The 26,830-nt window shown below is 42.4% G+C and overlaps 1 protein-coding gene across 3 annotated transcripts in view; it reads right to left on the bottom strand.

Moving 5' to 3' along the window:
• mical2b (microtubule associated monooxygenase, calponin and LIM domain containing 2b) overlaps nt 1-26,830 on the bottom strand; it is a 47,309-nt gene that overhangs the window by 12,816 nt on the left and 7,663 nt on the right. Inside the window, exons 2-25 of one of the 3 annotated variants that reach the window (XM_041037670.1) lie at nt 17,598-17,987; nt 15,736-15,943; nt 14,401-14,517; nt 13,707-13,808; nt 12,924-13,079; nt 12,724-12,824; nt 10,796-11,053; nt 10,544-10,659; nt 9,973-10,099; nt 9,598-9,688; nt 8,584-8,731; nt 7,594-7,790; nt 5,916-6,010; nt 5,550-5,618; nt 5,307-5,435; nt 4,790-4,966; nt 4,359-4,643; nt 4,108-4,242; nt 2,541-3,008; nt 2,347-2,433; nt 2,094-2,186; nt 1,817-1,858; nt 381-567; nt 92-165 (exon numbers count right to left, since the gene is read on the bottom strand). In XM_041037670.1, coding sequence (XP_040893604.1) covers nt 92-165; nt 381-567; nt 1,817-1,858; nt 2,094-2,186; nt 2,347-2,433; nt 2,541-3,008; nt 4,108-4,242; nt 4,359-4,643; nt 4,790-4,966; nt 5,307-5,435; nt 5,550-5,618; nt 5,916-6,010; nt 7,594-7,790; nt 8,584-8,731; nt 9,598-9,688; nt 9,973-10,099; nt 10,544-10,659; nt 10,796-11,053; nt 12,724-12,824; nt 12,924-13,079; nt 13,707-13,808; nt 14,401-14,517; nt 15,736-15,943; nt 17,598-17,861 — 3,726 coding nt within the window. In that variant the 5' untranslated portion in view covers nt 17,862-17,987. The remainder of the gene's footprint in view (nt 1-91; nt 166-380; nt 568-1,816; nt 1,859-2,093; nt 2,187-2,346; nt 2,434-2,540; nt 3,009-4,107; nt 4,243-4,358; nt 4,644-4,789; nt 4,967-5,306; nt 5,436-5,549; nt 5,619-5,915; nt 6,011-7,593; nt 7,791-8,583; nt 8,732-9,597; nt 9,689-9,972; nt 10,100-10,543; nt 10,660-10,795; nt 11,054-12,723; nt 12,825-12,923; nt 13,080-13,706; nt 13,809-14,400; nt 14,518-15,735; nt 15,944-17,597; nt 17,988-26,830) is intronic. The other 2 variants (XM_041037671.1, XM_041037672.1) reach the window with 2 other exon arrangements.

Here is a 26,830-nt window from a genome sequence, read left to right as displayed (position 1 = left end):
ATACTAAGAAGACACACAGACAACATCCTCCCAACAGAGTACAGGTGAATTTCTAGTTTCCTTTGCTGATTGTGGCTAAAGTGGTCCTTACCATTCTCCTTCTGAACCTGCCCAGCTGAGTGCTGGATTGACGCTGGGCATAATGCATCTTGCAGTAGAACTTTGCTGTAAAAGAAGTACACAAAAAAGATAAATACGCTGAAAAGTAAAATGAAAACCAGCCATTTATTTTTGTGTAACACCAGAGATGAAACAAAGCTAAAAACGTCACTAAGTCAGGTCTCTGTGATCAAACTACAGAACCAAAACTCCCCTCTTAAATATTTACAGACACAGCGGGGAGGGTTAAAGCACCCAAAGTTAAAATGCATCAAACATACCGTCCTGAGAGTCGAAGGTGTGTCCTCCCAAACGGAGGGTGCAGTTGCAGACGTCACAGCGGAAACACTCACGGTGGAAGAAATATCCTTCAGCACTCAGCCTCTCCATCACGTACACCCGCTTGGTGCAGAAGTGGCAGATGTCGCTGCCGCCGAGCCCGGCAGGGAAGTCCTTGCGTACCACACACTGGTATGAAAAAAGACCAGGACAAATTTATGTAGATATTAGGTGAGTGACGCCTCAAAGACATGTTCTTAGGGTTAGGGCTGTTGTGTATTTCCCAGAGACTCCGAAAAGTGCACAAAACAAATTAGTCACATGGTCCAGCGGTGAGATGGTAAACTGTTAAAAGCAGCTGCACACATCAGAGGAAATGTTGGACATAATTTATGTAAAATCAGCGAAGAACAACTAGAAGCTGTACCATAAAAGCAATATGTAAATGTTTCTTTAAAACTGCAGGAGCTTATTTTACTTCAGGTAAATGTAAATACTATGAGGACCCTAATTTCTCATGATAATCCACACATCTGCAAAACCTCACTGTGGGCTGAACCAACGTAAAATCTGAGAGTTAGGGTTCATACTGTACCAAAACAATAAAACAGTATGTGATCTATAACAGTGTAGAGTTTGTCGGAGGCCCAGGTCGGTCCTCAGCCATGAAACATTAGTGTGACATTTTGTTAAATACGCTTATTAGCATTCTTGCTGTGAGACAAGCGACGACAAGATCGTTACCAGTCTGATTTCTGTGTGCTAAATTCTTGGGATCTAGTTGAGACTTAAGAAATAACACCAGTACATAGCCTCTGTAGAACTGCTGGATTCGTATTTATCTGACTAATTTCAGAATGGCCTCAATTTTCTCACCTAACTTTCATCAAGAAGGCAAATGTCAAACTGTTCCTTTAAGACTGAGGTCTCAAGGCAATTCCCCAAATCTACCAAATCTCTCTCAAGTCAAGCAAAATGCAGAAATACATGAACAATTTAGCATCTAATATAAAGCTCAATATTTCAAATACAGCTGAAGCTACCACTAGTTTGCTTCAGTCCACTTCCCAGGTTTGTCCCAAGTCTCACATCACTTGAAACAAACACAGGTGTCAGTTAATTCTCTTCACAGATCAAGTCAAACTCAGTGAGTAAAACTGTGACTGTGAGTTAGACTTGAGTTCAAATTAAATCCACAGAGCTACCATCAGCAATGTTGTGTGAGCATCAAGCTGATTATCATCGAGTCTCTGTTAGCTTCACACCAATAAGCAGTTTGAGGCTCAGCAAGCATCTGTATAGAAGCTCCCAAATATGCAAGTACAGCCAGTCCTCTGAAGCTTTAACTCATTTATCTTGGAGGTGAAACCATTTCACTCTGATCCAAACACACAAGCTGCTGCTTCGCCCTCAAAAAGACAAAGCAGAACCCATTTACCCCTTCAGCCTTAGGAGCCCTCCCTGGCCAAGGAACTAGAGCCTGAAAAGCAGATAATCTGTTACACATGTCAAAACTGTGTATCACAGGAAAAAAAAATAACTCGTTTTAATCACACTAAGCAATGATGATGCTGTTAGTATAACATGTAAACTGTATTACACTGATGTTTCCAAAGGAGCCTTGGTTATAACTGCAGGACAACATGAGCAAACAAAAAAAAAAGACGATGAACTCTGGGTTAAATTTGTTTCTGCAGCTTCCTCATGCATCTTACCAGCGTGGCATTGGGCCTGTGGTCTGTCTCATAGAGGATGGCCAGCATCTGAGCTTTAGCATCTATGGCTGATGATACCTTTCCGACTGTACGCTAATGTTAGCGGCAAAGATAAACAGACGGAGAGCGAAAACAGAAGGAAGTGGAAACAACAAAGAAGAGAAGTTACAAAGAGGAAAGATGAAAAAGCGGAAAGTCCACAGTTCACTTCCAACGTATGGAACTGCATTCAGACTGAGGTATGAACCAGTACCTCTTTAAGGTAACTAGGAGCTCCAGTCGGACAACTCTCAGAGCGAACTACTCTTCTGGAATTATCAAGAGCACAGCTCCCATTGCACTAAACAAACACCAGAATCAACTTGTTCAAAAAGTGTTATATAAATGATGTTTGATTTATTGACTGAGTGACAGACTAGCAGGCCATCTTCAGGCAGAAACTGTTACCTTCACGTGATCGTGTTCAGATAATTTCCCACCATCAAATGTCTCCGGAGCAGTTTTCTCCTCCTCAATCTCACAGTTATTCAGAGAACTCTCAAATTTCCTCTCAGACTGGTGCAATAAGGAATCTGGAGAAGACGAGCTGCTGTGTCCATTTTCAGAGAGGGGAGTGGACGTTTCGTTGTCACATGTGGAGGAATCAACACTGACAGAGAAGATTTGCTTTGTTTTTTCAGAGTCAGCATAAGACAAGGGAGCAGAGGAGTCTTTCTGAATCTTGTCCTTGTGTCCAGAGGTGTACAGGGGAGAGGAGACAGAGGTGAAGCCGGCCTGGACAGTGGGGTCAGGGACAGGGTGGACCACAGGGTAGATGGTGGAGCTCTTAGATACAGAGGCAGAAGGAGGAGGAGGAGGAGGAGGAGGAGGTGATGGTGGAGATGAAGAAAGAGGAGAGGAGGTAGATACTTTCACCTACAGAAGAAGAGTTAGACAGAAGTTAAAGACTGAGCAGAACAGGGTGATTAAACAGGAGAGACAAAAACCTGATCTCATTAAATCCAGGGCTTAACTTCACACAGAGGCTGGTGGAGGTCAGAGGCACTGAAATCAGGATCTGTATTTATCAAGAGTCTCAGATTCACTGCTGGGAATCACACTGATGGCAGTATAAGAATGTGACGCTGAGTTTTTTTGACAGTTGTGGTTTGAGATATCAGACAGTGCTGAACTTCACGCTGTAGAAAATACTGTAGAAATCACTCTTTTAAATATAGATTTCACATGTACAATGAAGTGATATTGGCTACTAACATTTCTAGGTTGTATCAGCAAAAATGCCAAAGTGATAAATGACATTTAGAAATAAAAGTGCACACAATTACAAACAGTAGGTAACCGGGCTGCGTGATTTATAATACCTATAAAAGTGTTGCATCTCGTGTACATTGTGCAGTTCTGCACACACAGCATTCATTCTGCAGATCCACAGTGAACTGTCCACTTCCACCATCCAGCTCACCTTTAATCTACACTGTCTGTGCAAAGCATTAGAAAAGAGCCCAGTCTGCTGCCAGCTTATCAGCGGAGGACAACGCTGGAGTGGAGACCTCCTGAATATTGGTTCAGATAAGAGCCATTTCCAAGGTAAAGGAAGCTGATGAAATTCTTTTACTCTTGGGCCTAAAAGTTGGACCAAACTGTGAATCACTCAGATTTTTGGCAAGGAAACTTTCCCACTCTGAGATGCCTGATAAATGCAGGCCCAGTTTGGATGTCCCAACATGTCCCACAATGTCCCACACACTTCATTTAAACTGTCCAGTTTTTGATGATTAACACACACTGGAAACCATTTCAGTGAGAACTGGTTTAAACCTCTCAGATAAGGCAAAGTTGGAAGACAACAAAATCAAAAAAGAGGAAAACTAATCATCATAATGAACAGCTCAATTTATGATGATCAAAGGTAAAACGGTTTTAGCTGCACACTATCATGAACATACTGAGGTCTCAGCTATAATATTATCCAAGCATGAGAAAGTCCACTCTAGTAACTGGAGTAATACACAACCTGTGACTCAGAAGGAGGAGAAAGAGGAGCAGGAGAAGGTTTGTTGGACCCAGGAAACATGGAGGACAGGAGGACAGCTCTATCCTTTATACTCCTCCTAGAAAACTCTCTAGTGGACAGTTTCTGTGCTTTGCTCTGCGGGGACAGCAGGTGGTCAAAGCAGGAACAGGAAACATTAAAAATGAGCTGTAACCACACTTTAGGTAAAAGTTGTGATGACAAATGTTGAACTGAACTGAAGTGAGATTCACCTGCTGCACCGACTCCTCTGACCTGTCGGTGGGATGATCAGTACTTGACTGAGTAGAAGCAGAAAAGTGACTTGTTGCAAGGTCAGGAGAGGTGCATTCTGGGTAGTAATATTCAGTAACATTGGGACTGGGTGAGCGGGGAGGACTTAATGGGCTCTTAGAGAATGAGGGGGAGGGAGAGCGACTGTAGCTGCGCTGAGGGTGAGAGCATTTGGGGGAACAGAGGAAACTGGTTTGCTGAGCCACAGAACTGGAGTTCTCCAGTAAGCGAAGGTAGATGGAAGGCTGGAGGAAGAGATGAGAAGCAGAAGGAAACAAGAAAATATTTTTTACTGTTTACTGTAGAGGTACATTTGTTCAGAATTTAAGGCGCTGATGACAAGCAGCTTTTTTAAAGAAGGTGAAAGGAAAACGTTCAGGGGGAAGCATACCTGCCACTTGGGGCGGGCGGGGGGCAGAGGAGGAGGGGGGGTGTCTTTGGGCTTTGCAAAACGGGGGTTTTCTCCCTCCTCGTATTCGTCCTCATCTTCCTCCTCATCTGAGAGAGGAAGTGGGGTGGTGGACGGAGACAGAGGAGGAGAAGAGGACGGACTGGATGGGTCCTCAGACTGATGCAAGGAGGTGAGGATGGGATAAGAAAGGAAAGGAGAGGAAAGGGCCTTGATGAAAACTAATGAGCAAACATAAATTAAAAAAAAATAATGTTTTAACTACAGGGAAACTATTTGAAGTGGTAAAGAAAACAGTAGGTTAAATTATCAGGAAAGAAAAGTAAAAGAAAAGGCATCAGAAAAAGAACAGATAAATGAACCTGGTAAAAACAAAGGAAAACACCAAAACAAACAGCAAACCAAAACCTAAAAGCAAAAATGTCCAAGTCCAGGCCCTTGTCTGGGTTTGAATGTTTACCTCTGGCATCAAACAGTATTCAAACGGTCTCTTTCTCACCTTGCTGCGTGTCTTTGATGTCGAAGAATTCTCCTCAAATTTGGCTAACAGCTGAGTTGCCATGGAGCGGACCTTATTCTCCCGCAGCTCTCCATCCTCACCAGTAGGGAGCGCACTGTGACAAGACAACTGGGGACACAGATGGGATTATAGAAGCAAGAGAGGAAGAAAGAGTTTTGAGAACAGTGTTGTTTCTGCACTTTTTTGGATGAGGTTTTCAAAATGTATTTTTGGTGAACCTACCTCTGTGAGGTAGTGGCTGCCCTTTCGCCGTCTCTTGTTAATAGAATCGTCTTCTACTGTCTTGTCATCCTGTGACAGTAGATATCACAATAAAGATAAATCAATCAATCAATCAATCAAGAACTTTATTTGTCCCCTGGGGGGCATTTTAAGCATCTTTCAACATCTTGATCTTTATGTTAGCTTAAGCTTTTCAAACGGAGATTTCAGTGACTGTAAATACTGTGCTGGTGATGAATGTAGAACAGATAGGGAGGGGAAAGACTGACTCTTCTGTTCTGTTCTCAAAGGAAACATCAAATGAATGTCAGAGAGAAAGAGACACAGAGAAAAAGGTGAATTAAAAATTAGAGTATTTCACTGTACCCTGGGTATCCTCTTCCTGGCCAGAGGCAGGTTCTGCAGTTTGTGGTTGGTTTTAGATGGATAATCCTCACTATTTTCATCTGGTTCTCTTCTACCTGGAAAATCATACAGGGTTACATTAGGGCTCTTTACTCATTATCAGAAAAACCGTACTCCACACTGAAGTAGCACAAGTTAAGTGCACAGAACAAGTAGTGCTAGCATTTTCAAAAAGTAAAATTAGCATCATTCCAATATAATGACATACTGTGTATATATCATTACAGACTAATGTGCAGCAATAAAAAAAAAATAAAAATAAAAAGCTGAATATAACCAAACCATACACTCCAGCTCCTGAAACGTCCACAACAAATTCCCACCAAATGGACTGTGAAACTGTTCAGTGACGTAAATCATTTTCCCAGGCCTTCACTGGGTGTGGATTTCTCCATGATGAAAGCAGTGTGGGTGACACTGAGGTCTAAAGGACGTTACCATTACAGCATTATAAGTGAAACGTGGCTGAAGTTGGAGCTTACAGCGGCGGTGTGACCGGAGCTGAGGGCCTCCAGAGTTACGCAGAGCTTCCACAGACATAGCGCACATACCAGTCATGTCTCTGGCAGGGACTAACCTGACCACGGTTGTGTAACGTGTAACTCTAGCTCACACAGTGGATAAAATAGTCCCCGAACCTCAGTTATTTCAAACCCAACTGGGTCTATACTTTAATGGAATGTATAGAAAATGTTTCACTCAGTGAAAATGTTTCCTCAACAGCAATAAGTAGCACCGATTTGATTTTATTAATCTTAGAGCCATCAGCTTCTAAAAATCCAGACACACACCACACACTGGCAGAATCTCACTGCACTTCATATGGATATTTTGTTAAGTACTATTTTGCTCTTTCTGTCGGGGAAGAAGGAATGAAGATCCTGTTTTCACAGCTTTTTTTGGTTAAGTGTAGTGTTACATATTTTTGGTGGTTACGATGAAAGTATGCATCCAACAGAGCACCACGTAGCTGGCCAAAGCATTTTCCAGTCTGTTTGTTCTGTATGGCTGTATCCACTTTTCACGCACTCGGTTTCCTTTTGTCAAAGTGCAGTTGGGAAGTCCGAGCGGCACTGAAGCTCTGACCTCTACGGTAATTTTCGAGGCTACACTTTACAATGGTGTTGTGTTAGTCGTTTGTTTCCAGTCCTGCACACTTAGGTTCCAGGACTGAATGAAGACCGACCTGACATTAAAGAGCAAGGAGAACAAAAACTCCAAAATAAATCCACGAGTCTCAAGCAGACTGTTTGTTCTGGAGCTTAGCATTCACAGTACTGAGAGACAGTGGGAGATTAGCATTACCCACACTGACCTTTCAACAAGAAAACACTGTTCATGCCTTCTACTAGTGAGAAATAATTAACTCAGTACAGCTGATATTTCCACACTACTTCTGAAAGAATTTCATGTGAGAATCAACACGTTCAGCCACTGTTTAATGATCATTAGCTCTCACTTTAGCGTTTATCACCAATCTGTCCTAAGAAAAACTGCCAAAACTTCACCATGCACAACATCTTTCGCAGAGGTTGAATTAAAAATTAATGAGTTTAATTCACTATTTTTCAAACTTAATATAGGGTCTATGCTCACGGGTTTCACAGCAGGTAACGACACAGGCAGGAAGGACACTGACCATTGTTCAGTGGCGAATTCCTGAAGGCCTCGTAGAACTTGGAGAGGTAGAGGACCATCAGCAGCTTGTCTGGTTCAGCCTCCGCAGCCATCTCCTTTCCCGTGGTCACCGGCTGGATGCTGAACTCTCGCTCAGCCACATCAAACGCCAACTGGTTGTTCCCAGCCACGTCCTCCTCGTTAAGAGATTCATAATCACTGAGATGGAAAGAAAGTCAGGGAGAGAGGAGGCGAGGTTAGTGTATCCGAGACTGGCAGAACGGAGAGATCGTGAGCTGAGGTGACAGGAGGAAAGAGCAAAGAGGGAGAAGACATTTTATCTCATTTAAATGATTTGCCTGTTTTATCCAGATTATATCTTTTTTTTTTTTTTTTATTCAGCAAGAGATGAAGATAAAAGCACTTTTTCTAACTTCAGCCTGTTGGCAATCCATCAGACTAAAGTGTCTAAAATTCACATCCCACAAGTGTAGTTGACCATGAAAACATCCCATCATCACCACATGAGGATTGATGCAATATATGGAATCACAGCCTGCTGCTATGACAAGGATTAAGATGTGTTAGAGTCTACAAAACGAGCCCTCCTCAGAGAAATGACGTCAGTCCAGTCAATTACTGTGACACTTTTATTTGCCTTCTCAGTTGTGTGTGAGCAGACTGGACCAACTAGGTCAGTGTGGGCAGCGTGACAGTCAGTTTTTGAATGAGATTAATCAGGGGTTCAGTTCACCGCAAACCGAGTGTCAGCAAAATTACACGCAACTTAAAAGTGGAGAATCAAAAGAAAAGAAAATCAATCAACTGTTAAACACTGCTTCGGTAGAAAGATGAACTCCATCCTTCCCATTCAAACAGCTCAGGTCAAAGAGAGCTGATCTGGACTAGTGACTGTTTCGCAGGCTATCAGAAAACCACCTAGACCTGACCCGTAAATATTCCCCAGAGTTTCCTGTATGCATTGTAAGTGTGCTTTTGTGTGTGTTCTTACATAAGCTCAGGCCTCTGGCGGTGTATGAGAGCACAGAGGGCCAGGCCGTTCCTCCAGGAAGATGTGAGATTGGTGATGTCGACCCCTCTGTAGCCTTGAGTCTGCTTCTGACACCAGGTCAGCAGCCGGCCAGGACGCACCTCGGACTCTGGAGGAGAGGAACAGCACGCCATTCACTGAGATTTATCAGGTGGACAGAAAAAGTAATGTAGTTTTAAGTTGTGACTAAGTGACGACTCACTCCTTGGAGGGAAGAAAGCTCCACTACAGTGAGGACAAGTGCATTGGCTCCATGTTTATCAGTGTAGCCCTGTTGTTGCAGAGCATAGCAGGCCAGCACACGTCTGTCAGAGGCTTCATGTTTGATCCTCATGTGGGTGTAATGTTATCCAGCTGTATTGTCTGTGTGATGAGGTGTGTCAGCCTGCGACTAAGATAAGTTTCCCCTCGAAAGGGGCTGAGGCTGTGTTCACCACGTCAGCCTTCTCTCTCCAGTGAATTATATTCAGGAATTCACCATGACTTATCAAAATGCGGGTCAAATAATCCATCCTTTGAGGGTTTGGTCATGCTGTTACAGGAGCTGCGTGTCTTAATTTATCTTACAACAGTATCAAAGAAAGCTTTCATGCGGCCTTAAAGGGGGCTGTGGATGCATCTAATCTCAATGGTGACTCAATGGATGATCAAGTTACTATTACAACATGACAAGGAGCTTTGAAACTAGAATACAGTTCCATATGAGTAGTTGGCAGCAGTCCTCACCGTCAGTACTTTGGCTATAGATATCTGATGCGTCTATAATCTGTTTCTTATGGAAGTGTAAACACTCTGTGGTTATAAAACACAAGGATTCATCAACTCAGTCAATAATATAATGGTTGACTTTGCAGTCTGCATGCGCATCTCGTCAGCGACTGGTTGTCTGATGTCATTTTCTAACTACTAGAGACTGAATGCAGATGGGTGGGGATAAGGAAGTGTTTGGATAAAGAACATTCAGTCTGATCTCACCTCTTCTGGACAGGTTGACCGATCTACGTGTGGGGCCTCCCTTTTCCAGGATACATGAGCCCTGCTGGCCGTCAATATACAGGTGACGAACCTTAGAGAAGGAAAGAAAGTGCTTCTGACTTAAGACACTGCATTTTCTAGCTACACTGGAGAATTGATGGTGCCCGAAAAGAGACAACAGGAAAATCACAATGAAACATTTGGAGCAGGAACTGTTCAAAGTAACGAGTCAAACATTTCAATCCAATATAACTGTGACTAAGAGCAGAAGGCCCACTTCCTTCTCCTTAGAGAGCACACAAATTTATTAAGAAAATAGCTATACAAAAATAGTTATTATTATTAGTATTATTATTAAATAAGTGTTGGACTGACCTGGTGTGGGCGGACACAGCTGGAGTTGAGGTTGGGGTAGCGGGTTGCAGGGTCAATGGCGTACTGTTCAAAGTTTTTACTGATGTTCTCTGTGGTGGTCTGAGGCAGCAGTCGGTAAATACTCTCCCTGAGGAACAACAGGGCAGAACTGTGAGATTCAAGATACCGAAGATTCAAAGGAGCTAGCAAATGAGCCACTGCAAAACACTGCTTGCAAAACTATGAGTAAAGAATTGACATAAAATCTACATTACTTTAAGTGCATTTACACTGGACATGTCTAGACTGGTTTGTTGACGACAGCTACTTCACTTTGTGTCGGTGGGTGATAACAAAGGCATTTGTATTCATGTGAGATGCCTGTAGAGGCTCGAATTTTCTCTCTGCATAAGCCTTTTTTTAGCCTTGTCTACAGCAAAAACTGTGAAGTTTCATACAGAAAACACACACATACTTAGCAAAGTTTATAGCTAAACTGATGGACGAAAGCCAGAGAAAATAAATTACAGGGCACAGACAGGTCTGTCACGATCACCTAAAGTTATAGAAAGTGAAAGATAAACACACGCACCTCTCAGCCAGTATCTCCAGAGGGCTCCTTCCTTGTGCCCAGCCCCTTACCATCCAAGCTGTGTCGAAGGCTGCCAGAAAACCCCGAGCACAACCTGTACCCATGGGCCAGAAGGGCTGTAAGGGGAGAGCACGAGGTCAGCGTGAACACGCACAAGCTAAGCCTCAGCCATGGTGAAGGCCAGAGTATCAAACAACCCTGACAACACACACACATAGACACACACACACACACCCACTGTTATGGCATTACCTCAAGCAGACTATCTCCCACCAGTGCGACGAGGAGCTGGTGTCCATGTTTCTCCCTGATCAAAGCAGCGTTCTCTGAGGCATACATGCAGGTGAAGTCAAACATGGCCACATCCGGCTGCCCGTAGTGGTTGATGGCGTAGTCCAGGGATGGCAGCTGGTAGTTTGTGGCGAAGTCAGCGGCCTCACGGGCGTAAGAGAGCAATGCTTCCTGGTTGACATTGTCAGTGCTCAGCAGTCTCTCTGTTTCTATATAGTCCTGAACAGATAGAAGAGAAGGAAGGTTTAGGGCAGCGATCACTGACATGACACGGTTATGAAAGAGGCTGCTTACAATGAACCCACAGAGAATTATCAACCTGCTCTCCAGCTCTACAGAGTCTCATTGTTTTGGCTTTCCAGCTCACGAATCCCTCTGTTATTATTATTATATTATTTGATTATATCATTATTATATTCATGGCATCAAAGAGTTCTTTGGCAGTGTTTTTGCTTGCACTGGCCCCAAAAGTCAAGAAAAACACGCTGAGTTCTGACTGAATCAAAATCAAATCAACTGAATCAATCAAATCTAAACCACAGATTAAACAAAGGGAAACTCGATTTAACTGTTACTTTGCGGTATATAAAAGCATCTAATGACATTCTTAGACTTGGTGAAGGCACTTTAGTTCCCTGATTGACTTTATTTCATTTCAAAGAGTTCAGGATAAATGAAATGAGGTGTTTCAGAATTCACCCAAACAGAATTTAATGGTCCAGCTTGTACGTGTGAACTTGACAGTACTGAGTGATCAGTCCAAACACGTCACCCCCCCATGAATCTCCCACTGAGTCACTATGAGAAATAACTAAGTCATGTTGTTTTGACTTGTAAGTAGAGCGAGATGCACCATTATCCCTCGTTTTAATCAAAATCAAAATTCCTGAGGACCGGCTTTCTGGGCTGGACAACGAAACCAGATTGGGACTGATTGAGAGACAAGATTCATATTTCTCATGAAGTGAAAATGAAAAATACAGTTACGCTGATGTGGGGAACATAATGACAAAACCAAGTTAGTCAGTGTGTTGAATCAGTGAGCTATTGTGAGTGCTGAGGCCTCTCAAGCTTTGGCCACGCGTGCACATGCTGTCAAACAGCTGACGTCGCGAGATATCACTCTGCGCTAATGGGCAATGTAAAACGAGACCACTGAGGGTACAGCGAGGCAGGGTTTCAACACCTGTGTGTGTGTGTGCATTTGTGAAACAGAAAGGGAGTAAGAAAAACAAGACAGTCCACATGTGTACACCACTGCCTCTACAGTTAGTTGGAGTGTTTTCCTGCACACGTGTGTGTGTGTGTGTGTGTGTGTGTGTGTGTGTGTGTGTGTGTGTGTGTGTGTGTGTGTGTGTGTGTGTGTGTGTGTGTGTTTGTGGGTATTTTCAGATAATTGTCCTGGCAGGCGCTGGGTGAGAGGTTTAACAGCAGTCTTCCTAATAGGATCCAGTCTGTGCCCTGATGCCATTATAATAACCTCATTTATACTGTCTAATCTATGCAGAGGACAGGGAGAGGAGAGGAAACTGACTCATAACGCGTGTGTGTGTGTGTGTGTGTGTATGTTTGTGAGTGTGTGGGGAACATAGAAGAGAGGTGAGAGAGCACAAGCATCTAATTAGATCCCTATTTCATTATCATCCCCTATGGAGGCCCGTCACTCACTGCCAGAGCGAGCTGCTCACTGGTCTGGCGAACACACACACACATTCCTGTCTACCCCAAAACACTCGGACTCTCTGCTCTGGCTGCTGGCTTTAAATATGAGTGTGTGTGTTTCTGTCCAGAAAAGTGTGTGTGTCAGTGACGAAGACTAAATCAAACTCAGTTGCCAGAATATTATCATATATTTCTGTATTTACATGTGCGCGCATGAGTGAACTCACATTGATGATGGCCCCTTTGTCCAGCAGACTCTGCTTCTTTGCTGTCATGACAAAGTAGTGGGTGTTGTCTTTGTAGTAAACTATGTTCTCCAGGTCAATTCCTGAAAACACGAGCAGATTTACTCAACAGCTCAATTAAACAAATAAATAAAAATAAAAGCAAAAAAATATAGCTGTTATATACTCTACTGTCTCCTCACCTGTCTCCTCCTTGAGTTCCAGGAAGAACTTCTGGTTGAAGATGAAAGCCACGCCACTGATTTCTTCCACCTTGGCCTCTGCGGTGGTGTTCCTGTTGATGAAGTTAGCTGTGATGGCGATGGCCAGCTTACCTCGAAACTCTTTGCGTCTGAAGCCTGGGGAGGAAAAATCGTATAAATGAAACATGCAGCGGGAGTGAAATGGGATTTTTAAGCAACATACCATATAGTTTCTTTATACAGTCCAACTTTGATCCACATATCAAGCCTCAGCAGGTCTACACATCAGTGGGTTTGCCAACAGTCGTGGAAAAAACAAACCCTTCCAGAGTTAATAGTTTAGGGAGGATAATGTTTACATTGATGTAATCAGTTACTTTATATGTCAGCAAACGCAGGTACTACACATACAGTACACCACACGCTTACACACAAGCACAAAACACGCACAAGTATTAATTACACCTGGACAGAAAGCTAACAAAGCTCTCACACACTTCATAAACACAGCACACACACTCACACACAGCGCTGACCCAGTATACACGATTAAGCTTCCAGTTAAAACTATGTCAACAGGAAGTGCTTTACCCAGTGAGTGAAAGCAGCTTTGTGACACCTCACCCCATTTCCAGCAAAAACAACAAATAGCGCTTTGCCTGCAGGGTAAACGTCTTAGAAATGTGGGTCAGTAACAAACTTTTTCTAAGGACTAACCACCACACATGACCTTACAGGACCACTCCCGTTCGTGGTATCGGTTAGTTTTTCCTTCTTTCTCACCATCTAATGTGTTTTTGCGTCCGTCGGCTCCAATCACCACGTCGAAGTCAAAGTCCGAGACAGGGTGGCTGGAAGGCCGGACCTCTGCTCGCCACCCAGGGCCTGAGGAAGAAACCACAACAAACCAGTCAACCATAATACAGATACATACTTAAAGAGAGTGTAAGTGAACATGTAAAGGAAAGGCAAATGACAGGGAGTTGGGTGATGTGTCACATATCGTGGTCACATATCGTGTTGATGTGCTGATCTGGTTGGGAAACCATTTCCTTTTTCTGACCACATGAGGATTATGTGATTATTTCTCAACTGCAGCAAAGCAGCCACAATGTGTTGCTCTGTCCTCCAAGGAGCGGCTGCATCGTGTTTCCCGGGGCGTTAAAGCGAGAAAGTCCCCATTCAGCACATTCAGGGTGCATATTTCTGGACCATTAAAAAAGCCTAACAGTAACTATCAGCAGGCTCTATCAATAGACTTATTTTAGACTTATTTTCCACACTGTTCGCTATAAATGCTGCCACCGCAAATGTTTCCCCTGTTGGAACATTTCTGATCACTTGAACATATGTTGTGAGCGAGGGGCTTTCCATATATAGCTGAAATATGCAGGAGAGTCCCTGCATGTCAGTGCCACTCATGACCCTTACATACAGATAATACCACACACACACACACGCACGCACACACACTCACTGTCATCAGTCTGCTCCGCCGGTGGCTCCAAAAGTTTGACGAACTCCACGTTGACATGAATCTCCACTCCCAGAATCAGACTCACTTTCAGCAGCATCAGCTGGAGCTGACGGATACCTGGAGTGGACACACACAAAGACACACACACGTACTTTATATCCGTCTTTACTGATGTGACAGCAAGTTGAAAAAAACTCCAACCATCATTAACTCAAATCAATCAATAGAACAAAATATCTGAAGGTTTTTTTTTTTTTTAGTTCCACGGTTATAAAGATTCACAACTGGGCACTAAAGTGGCTGTAACCAACTTATTATACATTAAATTTATAAATTTATATTTATAAGTTGGTTACAGCCCTTCCATAGTCCTAATTCTGCTATGATACTTATTAGTCAATACTGATATTTAAACTGTATGTATTATGTTCTTGAGCCAAAGAGATGCACCAATCTACCTTTCTCTCTCCCAGAAGTGACTCTGATACCTCAACTCAGAATATCTGCTTTTACCGTGTATCAATCTCACACCCATACTCTGCTCTCCCAAATTTAATATTGGTATACCTCACCGTGTACCTTGGGATCATTTTTAACCAAGGTAACATGAGGTCAGGGATCGCTCTGGCTCTAAAACTGAGTTCCCACAGTGACTGAGTGAATGCAACTGTTAGCAGAAACTGTGAACTTTACAAAGAAACTGTATTTAATGTGGATTGGTCACATCACATCTGATACACAATTTGCTTAATAAGGTAGGTACTGCTGCCTATACCGATCAAGTGTATCCAATCAATTTATCAATCCTGGCTCGACTGCATCCTGACAGTGCCAGATGCACCATTACACTCTGGTTTTAATAAAGAACAAAACACAAAAAAATGCACTTTATTTCTAGAGTGTGGAACAAGTTCACTGAGATAATATAGTTTTTATATACTCTAGCTAAGATGATAACAGATGATAACAAGTTCGGGCTATGAGACGTGCAGTCAGCAAAGCTCATCTTTGAGAGGAGATATTAATACATGACACCGTTTCTAAAGCTGGGGAGGAAGAAGAGCCAACGGAAACATCCCACCCGGGAGATACAGACTGAAGCAGCAAACTGGGCTGTCGGAAAAACTCTTCTCTCGGGGTTACAGAGTCTGTCACGGAGTCACAGACGTGGAAGGAAGAGGAAGAATGAAACGTTCAGCTTTAGCCAATTTCCGCAGTCTGCTCTCTTACTTCATGATAAACTTATTAATAAAACACCAATTTTTCTGAACAATCCTAAATTCGGTGCCCTGACATCAACAATGTTCCACTGTGAAAACAGAGATTCACACTCACTGATGTGGTCGATGGAGCCGGCGCAGAACTTGCCGTAGAACTTCTTGGCTCCGAGGCCCCTGAGGTCGTGAATAGTGAAGGGCCAGAGGTGGAGCACGTTGTTCCTGGAGAAGGTGTCTCGCTTCTCGATCACCACGACCTTGCAGCCCAGCAGGGCCAGCTCGATGGCTGTTCGCAGACCACAAGGACCCCCGCCGATGATCAGACACTGAATGGGGTTAAAGAGGAAGGAGTTCTGTTATCTCAGAGCAGGTGTTGTGTTTTCTCAGAGTCATACAGGACTCTGACCATTTACAGAGGACTATCCATATTCACCTGATTCACTCTTTAACTATCACAATAAGATAAGAGGAAGCGTGGCAGAGCAATAATAAATCAATGGCTGGATTTTAAAAACTCTATGTGATTCTCCTCTATACACAATAAACTATCTCTCAGACAGAATATGCACTGTTCCATTTTTTTTTATTAACAATGGACCAACTGACTGTGCATGTAATGCAAAATGTAATTGTAATGTAAAAGATGTTGCTCATCCACAGAGAATTATCACCCAGTTCAGTTTCAGTTTCAGTTTCTCTCATCTTTGCAGAGCATTTTAGTGTTTTTCAGCTCAGTGTTTCGGTTTGACTGCCAACAACATCAGTGTCTTGGTCTTTTCGCACTAGCGGGTGAACACAATGGAACATTTAGCAGCGATAAAGCCAAAGATTTCACTCAGAACGATGCTAATGTTGCTTCATCGCTGCTAAATGTGTAAAAATTTAACTAAATGCTCACAGCTCTATGTGGTGATAATATGTCAGCGTCGTGTTTGTATCATTTCTTGATGATAAAAATACCAAATACACACAGTCACAGGTTAGTTGTGACAGTACGTATATATATATATACGTCTACAGTCGCTGACACTGATGTTTTTTCTGCTTCTGGACTGAAAGAAAAAAGAAAGGAGGATATTCAGCAGACAGCGTCATTATGAGGAAATGGGAAGGGGAGAACAGAAAGCAGGTCAGCATGTGGTTTGCCAGTTAACAGCTACAGGGAAAATTAACTGGCAAAACAATTAGCACGGTCATTTGGGAAATGCTAGTTTAACAGTTGAGAGAATTGATCACTTTTGGGACTATGGTTTGTGCCATTTTCCATCTAACAGAACAAAACAAAAGTTACAGAAATCCCCAAATTGCAAACTCATCTGCCCTAATTTTGATCCTAGATACAGAAAATGAGAAAAAAAAAAAAAAAAAGAAGAGCATACACCCAGATACAGCACCTTTCTTCAAACAGACGTTTCTGCAGAAAAAATGTCTGGGATAATAGTTTGGCTGTTATTTTTGGCCAAACCTCAGCCCAGCCCATCTGTGTTAATCTTCCCTCTGCGAGTCTCTGGCCTCTTTCCCCTCTGGACATCTTATCTTTTCCTCTGGATATGAAGGCATTCCAGCGCTATGATTACCGTACTGCTCATATTACTTAGACATGGTCACACAATATAACAGATCACAAAAAATATGAATTGTGATATACTTATCACATGACCTATGTGTCTGAACTCCTACACTGTCGAGCCCAGGTATAAACCAAACACTACAGTGTGACCAACAAACAGTGAGCCCACTTTTAGAAAGTTTCTCCTATTGATAGCTTACACTGATTGATTCATAAATTATATTGATTGAACTGATGCAGGTTATGTGCACTAAATCCAGTGAATTCAGCCTCTCAAAGTTAGGATTACTTAGGTCTCATTAATTATTTGCATATAATTACAGAAATAATCCACTTACATAATCTATTTTCCAAACAAATCCACACTGGATAAGGTCCTAATTGGGTATTGGGTCTGCCCCTACTCTTACCCTGGTGCCCCAGCAGGCTTTATTCTGGTTGTAGACCTTGTGTTGTGCCCTTTTGTCCAGTTTGGTCCACAGAGCCTTGACCTTCCATGAGCTGACTGCAGCCTTCAGTGAGCTGTAGAAGTTGCTGTAGTCCAGAGGATCCAGCTCCAGCTGCCTGCAGAGGATGCTGAAGGCCTGCAGCGTCCCTTTGCAGGTGGACGCCTGGACAAAGTTCTCAAAGAGCTGGCTGGCCTGCGCTGTGCGTTCATCCTCTGTCTCCCCCATCTGCCCTGATGGTAACGAGTGTCCAGTCTCCTCTAACACTCGCTCTCTTCTTCCTCTCCTGTTCACTCCTTCCACACTGTCAGTACTGGACTCCTATGATGTGTGAGCCACCATGCTTGGCTGCTTCTGAAAGAAATAAAAAACAAAGATGAGCTTGGGAACAACACAAGAGACTGGAAATGAAATCAGTCTTGCACCTACGCTGCTGTAGTCTCCAACAATGACCTAATACAACCAGAGAGATCAAAGAAATTGCTTAAAGCTATGCTAATCACATTTTTATAGTAATAACAGATCAGCTAACTACATGTAAAGTGAAAGGGGTTGCTCCTGGTGACAAACCCACAGAATTATCACCAAACTCTGCAGTTCTTCTCAGTTCAACTGAGCTTTTAGTATCTTTCAACTCATTGTTTTGCTTTTGTTTCAGTCTCACTGCTCTCATCAACCTTATTTCCAGCAGCAGCAGCAGGAAGCTGTTTTCAGCTCAGACAAACCCCCTGTACACTACCTGCCCAGAACCAGATGACAGACAGACAAAGTTAGCTACGAGCTGGCTAACATATTGCAGAATTTAACAGCTTAAAGAGCCAGATACGTCCCTCAGGAGTTGGTGGAGACTAAAGCAGAACTAAAAGCCTAAAGAGCTTAAATTTGTCGGGTGGCAAGAAACAGCTCCAAATGAAAACCAATGTTACTTCATGTCTGCTGGATGTGTAATTAGGCAATGGTTTGCTGACAGGTTCACTAGGTATTAACTTAAATTATGAAAAGTAATAAGTAAAATGCTAAAAACTCCTACTACGTATTTAAATATTTCATTCTGGATAGCCTGTGAATTTATTTATTGGAACTGTGAGATAAATCATTCAAAATTTACTCTTGCATCAGTTTTGATTCACCCCTTCACGACTTGCAATAGCCATGGTGTGAATTATCCTCTGCAAAACCTGAGGACATACACAATGCAGTGGAAAAATTAGAAATCGTATAAAGCAGAGGTCACATTCCAAATGTAAGGAATGTCTGCAGCTCGGACTGAAAATAAACTGCAGAGGTCAACACGTTGCCTCATATAGCCAGAAGTGTCATGTCCTGCCCTCTGTATGAGACATCCAGGGACACACACTGCTCTGACCATGGATTTCTTAACAGGCCTACACCTCTGGCCAACAACAACAAGCCCGCTGACTTCAAACAGTCATCAATTAAGCGGCGCACACTTTTTTTTCTCCACAACAAAGATATTTTCCTCCTCCAGCTCCACTGAATACCTGACAGGATTATGACTGAGTGGGCTCTTGGAAGGGTTCAGCTGAGCAGTCATGAGAGAAGCTCAAACACTGTAGCTCCGGGACAAAACAGTCACACAACCACAATCACATGCAACTTGGTGAGGCACAAGATGCACAGGAAGCGACCCTGAAATACAACAGAATTACACTCATTTCCACTGACCTTTCTGGTGTCAAAGCCAAAGCAGAACTGAAATGTCTATTTACTTGACAGTTAAGTAAATGTACATCTTAACAACTGAATCTCAAAGCCAGAAAACCTTTGAAGTGTTAATGTGGCCTGGTAATATGCTGAAAAGACACTGACACTGAACGTATTTCTTTCTGGAGCTGAAGAGTTAAACAGAAACAGAAAATCACCCACAGCAATTCATGCATGCCTACAAAGCCACCCCTCTGCTCGCTGTCAATGGAAAAGCACCACAGTCTCCTTCCTGATGACGTTGGAAAGACAGTACTGACTCTCTGGGCTTCTAATTTTAGGCGTGGGGTGTTTAAATGCTCACAAATGTAAACCGAGTCTTCCTAGATATTCAAAAACATTAGTCTTTACTAAAGGCTTTATTTAATTTATCATTTTCAGTGACCCACACTTATTTATACCTTCAACTGAAATTTAATTGCTTTCATTGTTTACAGTTCAAATGCTGGGCTTCAGCTGCTTTCAGCGCCAACTAGCGAAATGATAGTTAATCTGATTTCAGCCTGTACAATATTTAACAACTGACACTTGAATTATTTTCTGTTCTTCAGCTGGCAGTTCAAACATGATAACTGATATTTCAGCTGCATTCACTGCTCACATACCAATTGACCCTTAGACGACGTACAGTGCACACACCTCAGCCTCAACTTCAACTCAAAAGTCACAGTTCAACTGACATTTCAACTGCTTTCGAGGCTTAAACCTCAAGTGATGCTTCTGCTGCCTACGCTGACAGTTCACTTGCTTCAACTACTTTCAGTGTTAATATAAAAACTGACAACTCAGCTGCCCTGAGAGCTTAGACTGGAAACTAAAATGCCAAGTGCTTTCAGCAATTAACCGATTTCAACCACTTCATATCCTTTCAGTGCTTCCAATATAAGTGACACTTCAATGGCAGTCAAGTGCCTTAACTTAAACTGAAACTGCATACATACATAAATGCAAACAAATAACATTTTAAGATCGTTTATCTTGTTCAAAATGTTTGCACCTGAAATTGTATGCAAACACGTTTTCTTCAGAAAACTTCACCTCTTCCAAGCTGAATCTGTTACGCTTCCTCAAAGGATTCATTTTATATCCCAAACTCTACCCAACAACAGAAATTGATACCAAGCGTTTCCTGGATAACATCTCTGTCAAAGTAAAGTATCAGATCCCGATCGTTGGAAGCCTCTCAGCATTATTCTCATTATTACAGTCATGGAATCTGCTGTCCTGCAGGAGCTGGGAGAGGGATACTGTTTCGCTTTCTCACACACATACAGGGATAAGCACAGTATACCCACTTAAACATAAGCATCTCACACACACACACACACACACACACACACACACACACACACACACACACACACACACACACAAACACACAGTGTCCAACAGGACTGAAACAAAATCACCTGAAAACCTGTGGATGTGCGCTACGTGCAAACAAGTGTGCGTCATGGCAAGAGAAAGTACATGCTGAGGGCAACACCTGGTCAGTCTTTAACTTTGTGCCAGTTGCATATCCCATCGCGTGCACACACACACACACCCCACACTTTCCCTTGAAGTCCTTGAGTGGCCCAATGGGGGGTCTCAGATCCCTGCTACCTGGCAGCTGGTAGAAGCCTCTCAATTACTATTAGCCCCTGTTTTCTGGACAACTGACTGAAAACTGGACATAATAAAACATTCAGTAAATCAATATGTTTGGAAACTGGAATGTAACTGAAGATTGTCTCAGCAAAAAAAAAAGTCCCAGATTATTCATCCATTTGGACTTCGTCCATATTTCCAAAGCAAAGGAAATTATAAGACACACTGATTTGTAAAAAGGAAATTCAAGGAATTTGTTTGGAAGTAACATCCTGATATCAGCTCAGAGACCAACTGCCCTACTTGTGTTTGTCTCTGATGACCAGACATGATATACTGTAACTCACACTGCCCTACTGGGTCAAGAGAAAAACACAGCAAAGTGTGTGCTGATATACACAGAGATAGAAGGCTATGGGAAAGATCACAACCTCTGGAAACTGTACTGTATATAACCACATCTGGCAGGGTACATTCTGGGAGCCTTGGCAACGGGAAGTAGTTAACTCAGTATCTGTTTCCACATTTTGTGTGTGTTTGTGTGCGGGTGTGTGTGTGTATGTGGGTGTCGGGGAGTCACTATCTTTAAATCAGTCTGCATTTCCAGGCATGTTTACAGCTGAGTGGGAGAGCAGCACAACACACAGAGATGTACCATGTGTCCTCCACTGAAATGAAATAGCTTGTGTCATTTACAATCAACATCACTTCAATTGCTTTCATCTCTTACTCTCTAAATGACAGTTAAACTGCTTTCAGCCTCTAAATACCAACAAACACTTCAGCCATCTCTGATGTTTCAGCTTTAACTGATATCTTAATTGCTTCCACTGTTTACAGTTTAACTGACAGTTCAACTGTTTTTAGCACTTACTCCTCGGCTAACATTTCAGTTGCTTTCGTGGCTTAGGCGTGAATCGTCATTTCAGCTGCTGTCGTTTCTTACGTGCCAGCTGACAGTTGCCTGGGACGATGTAAACAGGAAGAACAATGTTGCCATGGATTCAGTGTGTCACACATCATTATTATTACTTTTGCCTGTATTTGTTTACATTTTACATATTTATTTACATATTTGTTTTTATTTATTTATAATAGCACGCCCTGGATGACGGATAATCTTCACAGACGTGTCACATCCACTTCCTCAGCTCTGTAGCTGACTGTGTTGATAAGTGGGTCCCACAAGACCTTTACGGTATCTATGTATACAGATGACCCTTTCTGTTACGCATGCAAGCTCATTAATACTAAGCACATAATGTATATCTATTCTTGAATGGGAAATGGATGACTTGTTAATCAAGTTGGCTTTTAAATAGGTTCAAGCTTCCATAATGGTGGTCTCACATGTAATAGAAGAGTCTTTCAAAAGTAACAGGATGCTAACAGCATTTAAGGACATCTATAAGTCCCATGCTGTTAAGGACACCACCCGATAGATGTTTAGGTCAGGGTGTCAGTGTTAAGGTGCAAGCAAAGTGAACTGTCAACAGAGCTGTGGACATAAAAAAAAACAGGTGGTGAGAGTTATAGTTGTAGTTGAGTTATAGAGTTGTAATGGCGATGTTCTTAGCTTAGCTTAGCTTAGCATAAGCAAAGTTTAGTATCTCAGACAACATGAACATGGTGAAATGAGAAAGGAGAACCATGAACACGATTTGGCTGAGCCTGTCTATACAGGATCCACACAGAGGACGGACGGGACAGAGTGAGCATCAGTGTCCATGCACCGGACGGACACAACATTCCTGTAATATCTACATTTTTCTCTCTGAGCTAATACCAGAAGTCCTCCACAATATTTCACATAAACAAGACATTGGTCACATGTGAGCCGGCAGACGTTATGTGCAAAATAGTTTAAAGCAGAGGAAACTCCACTCAGAAACTGTTAAGAAGGCGGCGTGCAGCACCTTAATAAGCCATGTGGAAAATAGGTTTTGCAGAAGTGACCCTTTGATCGCAGCACAGCTTGTTGATTGTTCACTTTGCACTGTAAAGAACATGAGCGTGCAGTAAATATACATAAAACTTGAAAATTAGCTGAAAGTGCCATGTTATGAACTGAAAATTCATTAATGGACTTTCTCTCTCTCTCTCTCTCTGCGGTTTTCATAGCTGCATGTTCGGCAGCCTTGGTTTGGTGCTGTTGACCAGATAAAGCATATTTACTCAGTCTATTTGCAAATCCTCGAGGATACACACGTGTTATGTTGAGTACTGCTGAATGTACACATGGACTGTTTACATAAAAACCCCACAGCGTACCTTTTATTGTTTTATTCTGCTTAGGATCTGTTTAGCATTGAATCCTACATAAATCACAAGGCTTGTTGTGGTTTTAAACAGTCTTGAATAAATGACAGTTTTGAATAAATCAATACTTTGATCCTCTCTGCAAACAAAATGGTACAACAGCTAAATTTATTAGGCTCTGCCATGCAGACAGACAGAAGGGGCGCTGTGACTTTATACTCAGAGTTTAAAGAGTAATTTCTCAATTGTCTAGTCTATAAACTGTCAGAAAACAGCAGCCATCAGAGAGAGAAGGAATCTGAGGGAAGTCACATGAGACAGTTTCCTGTTGGAGATCCAAGCCTCTAAGTCGTCTTTCAAGAAAGGCTGAGCTGCATCAGCGATCCTAACAACGAGCCACATCAGCTGTGGTCAGAGTGAAAGAGCCCAGATAACATTCCTGAACCCAAGACCTCTACAGCCTAGAATCAGAGAGATCTGAATCCTGTACTTACAGAGATTGATGAAGTCTCCAGGAACATGGTTAATTTCATAACAAGCTTCGAGTCACTCCGGTCAGAAGTCCGCACAAGTCATGTTGGGAAGTTAAGTGTAATGTTTAGAGCATTACACAGCGTGGACTCAGGTTACCAGTCACCTGAGGCACAATGAACTGTGACGAACAGGTGACGAGCAGAGCAGGAGAAATGTGCCACTTGGCTACAGACAGAGAGACGCTTCATTCACCTCGTTTTACTGAACATGCAGCCTGTCAATATTTTCTTTGCAAAAACTGGAAAGTTGGGATCAGTGATACTTTTCATGCCCAGAGGACAGTGTCCACAAGACAACAGAGGGTGTTCATTACATTCTCCTCTGAGTCGGTGGCTGTCATCTATAGTAATAACCAGATTAAATGACTCATATACTTCAGGGAACTGGATTATGCCATAACCTTTGAGAGAACCATAATCTGTCCCATCAGTGCAACATGAAACAGGAAAGCACCAACGCTTCTAATATTTCACACAATAAAATCATCCTTTGACTTTCATTTGTTTATTTGGAAACAAAATTGAGCCTTCGACATTTCACCACCACGTACGTGTGGCAGAACACTGTTCTATCAACTTCCTGTAAGAAGAACTGACCACAGAATACAACCCTTCAACTTTATCCAGAAACCAACATTCATAAAGCTGAGAAGACACAGTGCTGATTAGACCAGATTTTTACCCTAAATGAGGACTGGGCCATATTTTCACCATCGCTTGACATTCAGTTTGAGGGCTTTTGGACAATCAGATGGATTTCTGGCACGTCAGTTGGCAGCTGTCACAAAATGCATTATAAACTGTGCTGAGTTTGTATTAACGTCTGGTCAGGCCAGAATTTAAACTGGCAAAAATGTCAAGTAGACAAAACCGCAACATCCACAGTTTGATTCCTGGCCGTTGGACCTTTGCTGTATGTCGTACCCCCTCTATCCCCATGTTTCCTGTCAATAAGCAATCTCATTAAAAACAAAACAAAACAAAACAAAACAAAACAAAACAAAACAAAACAAAACAAAACAAAACAAAACAAAACAAAACATTTACATAAGATGTTTCCAGCTTCTCCAATATGAGGATTTGCTGCTTTTCATTGTATAGACTAAACGTTTAATCAACTATTGGAAAAATAATCTTACAAATTAATGCAACGAGATTATGTGTCTGCCCATCTGAAGAGTTTCAGGTTTTATCTAAACTGAATGCAGCAGTGATGCAGGTGATACTGAAGGTTTTTGTGGAGCAGGAGTTTTTTTTTTTTTTCTCCCTCAACTGCATTTTTAGAAACCGACCCCAAAATGAAAGCAGGTGTGTGATGGAGGAGCCATGATGGGTCAGTAATATGAAACTGGATGTGTACTAAGCTCTGAATTAATAAACAGGGATCATTGACATATCTGTTGTGTTCCTCAGTGTCCTGTCTGTGGATTTCTGCGCTCAGTGACTGATAAGGTGTTCAGTGTATTTTAAAGCACAGTCAAAAAAAAAAAAATGCCATGATGCAAGACAGCATTCAATTTTAGGTCAGAATATTAAATGTTATTTTGTTTTTTATATTCTGACATAAATAGAGCACAGTGTGGAGCAATGCAGGGATTATTATTAAGGCTCTCAGTCAGAGGTCACTAGATTCTGCTTGATAAGTTAATCGCTTACAAGCTTACAACATAACAGAACTTCAGTTGTGCAAAGTCAATAGCCTGTGGATGTGTGTGTGTGAGAGAATGTCTGAGAGAAGGATCAAAGCTGAGTCAACAAGTTCCTGCCCAGACAGACAAGATGCCAAAAGAGAGAGAGAGAGGAAAAACACGGAGCGAGAGAGACCAGAAAGAAATGAAGCCTGCAGAGAGGGACAGAGTCAGACAGACAGGGAGGGTTGGATGCAGAAAGCAGTGCTGCAGATCCTTTAGTTGTGAAATTTATGGAATTTAAATGTGACCGCAAAGAGAGACTTGGCCAGGAGACGTGCTGCTGCTGCTGCTGCTGAATGCGATGCTGATTAGCTCCAGCAGCAACGATCGGCTCTGAAAACAGGAAATATGAACAGCTGGAATGTCAGAGGTGTGGACCTGCTGCCTTCTTCTCAGGAACACTCCGGAGAAAAGTCAGCTGCCTCAGAGGCCGAAAGGCTGACAGTGAATTACTGAAAGATCTGAGCTTGAAATGAATGCAGAACCATATCGACTTACGAACAGGCTAATGATAACAAGATGTGCCAAAACGATCAAATAATGAACGTTATTCGTACGAACTTTGCTTCAAACCTCCCTCATATGCAGCGACGCTGAATCTGAACAGAGAGTTCAGCACCAGCTTCCATTATGAGCCCTCGGATCTTGATTTGTCACTTTGGAGAAAAACTGACAAACTCAGATATAAGACAGAGAAGATACTGAATGCCGAACAAGGCTGTACTGTAGGTTTAGTCATGAAGTCAGGGGTTCAACCAACTGATACACAGTACTATCACAGATCCATCATGCGCTACCAACAGGAAGGCGTCTGATCAGTACCAAATTCATTCTGAAGGTGTGACAAAGGGGGGTCACACCAAACTTAGACTAAACCTTTACACAGCATGTTTTTCTGTAACTGCTTTCATCTTTTTACTCTTCAAATAACAATTCCGCTGCTTTCAGTGGCTACATGTAAACTGACATTTCAACTGCTTTAACTCCTTTAAACGCTTTTATTTCAGCTGACACTTCTACTTCACTCAGTATCTTCCACTGAAGAACGTCAAAGAGATTAAAGAGCATACAAACACAGTCGCTAGCTGCTCATTCTGCCATCGGCCATTCCAGAGGGGAAACGTCTGCGTGAATATCAGTAACCCACATCAGACTGGTCCACAGCTGAAAGCGACACACCCATACTTCACCCACAGATAAGGGGGTCTAAGAGGGAGCAAACCACTCCTCAGTTACATATTTGTTATTCCCTCGGTGGGAAACCACAGCACAGAGGAGCTGGTAATTAATGTTTAAGTGCAGAACAGAAACAAAAATGCACATTTGGATGTGTGTGTGGTTGCAAGTAAGCTTGTAAGTTAGATTTAAAACGTAAAAACGCACACTGTGCATTAGGGCA

Source organism: Toxotes jaculatrix, chromosome 5 (assembly GCF_017976425.1).
Source record: "Toxotes jaculatrix isolate fToxJac2 chromosome 5, fToxJac2.pri, whole genome shotgun sequence".
NCBI classification, from domain to species: Eukaryota; Metazoa; Chordata; class Actinopteri; family Toxotidae; genus Toxotes; species Toxotes jaculatrix.
The sequence above is the reverse complement of the archived record's forward strand: the minus strand, read 5'-3'. Positions and strand labels throughout refer to the sequence as shown.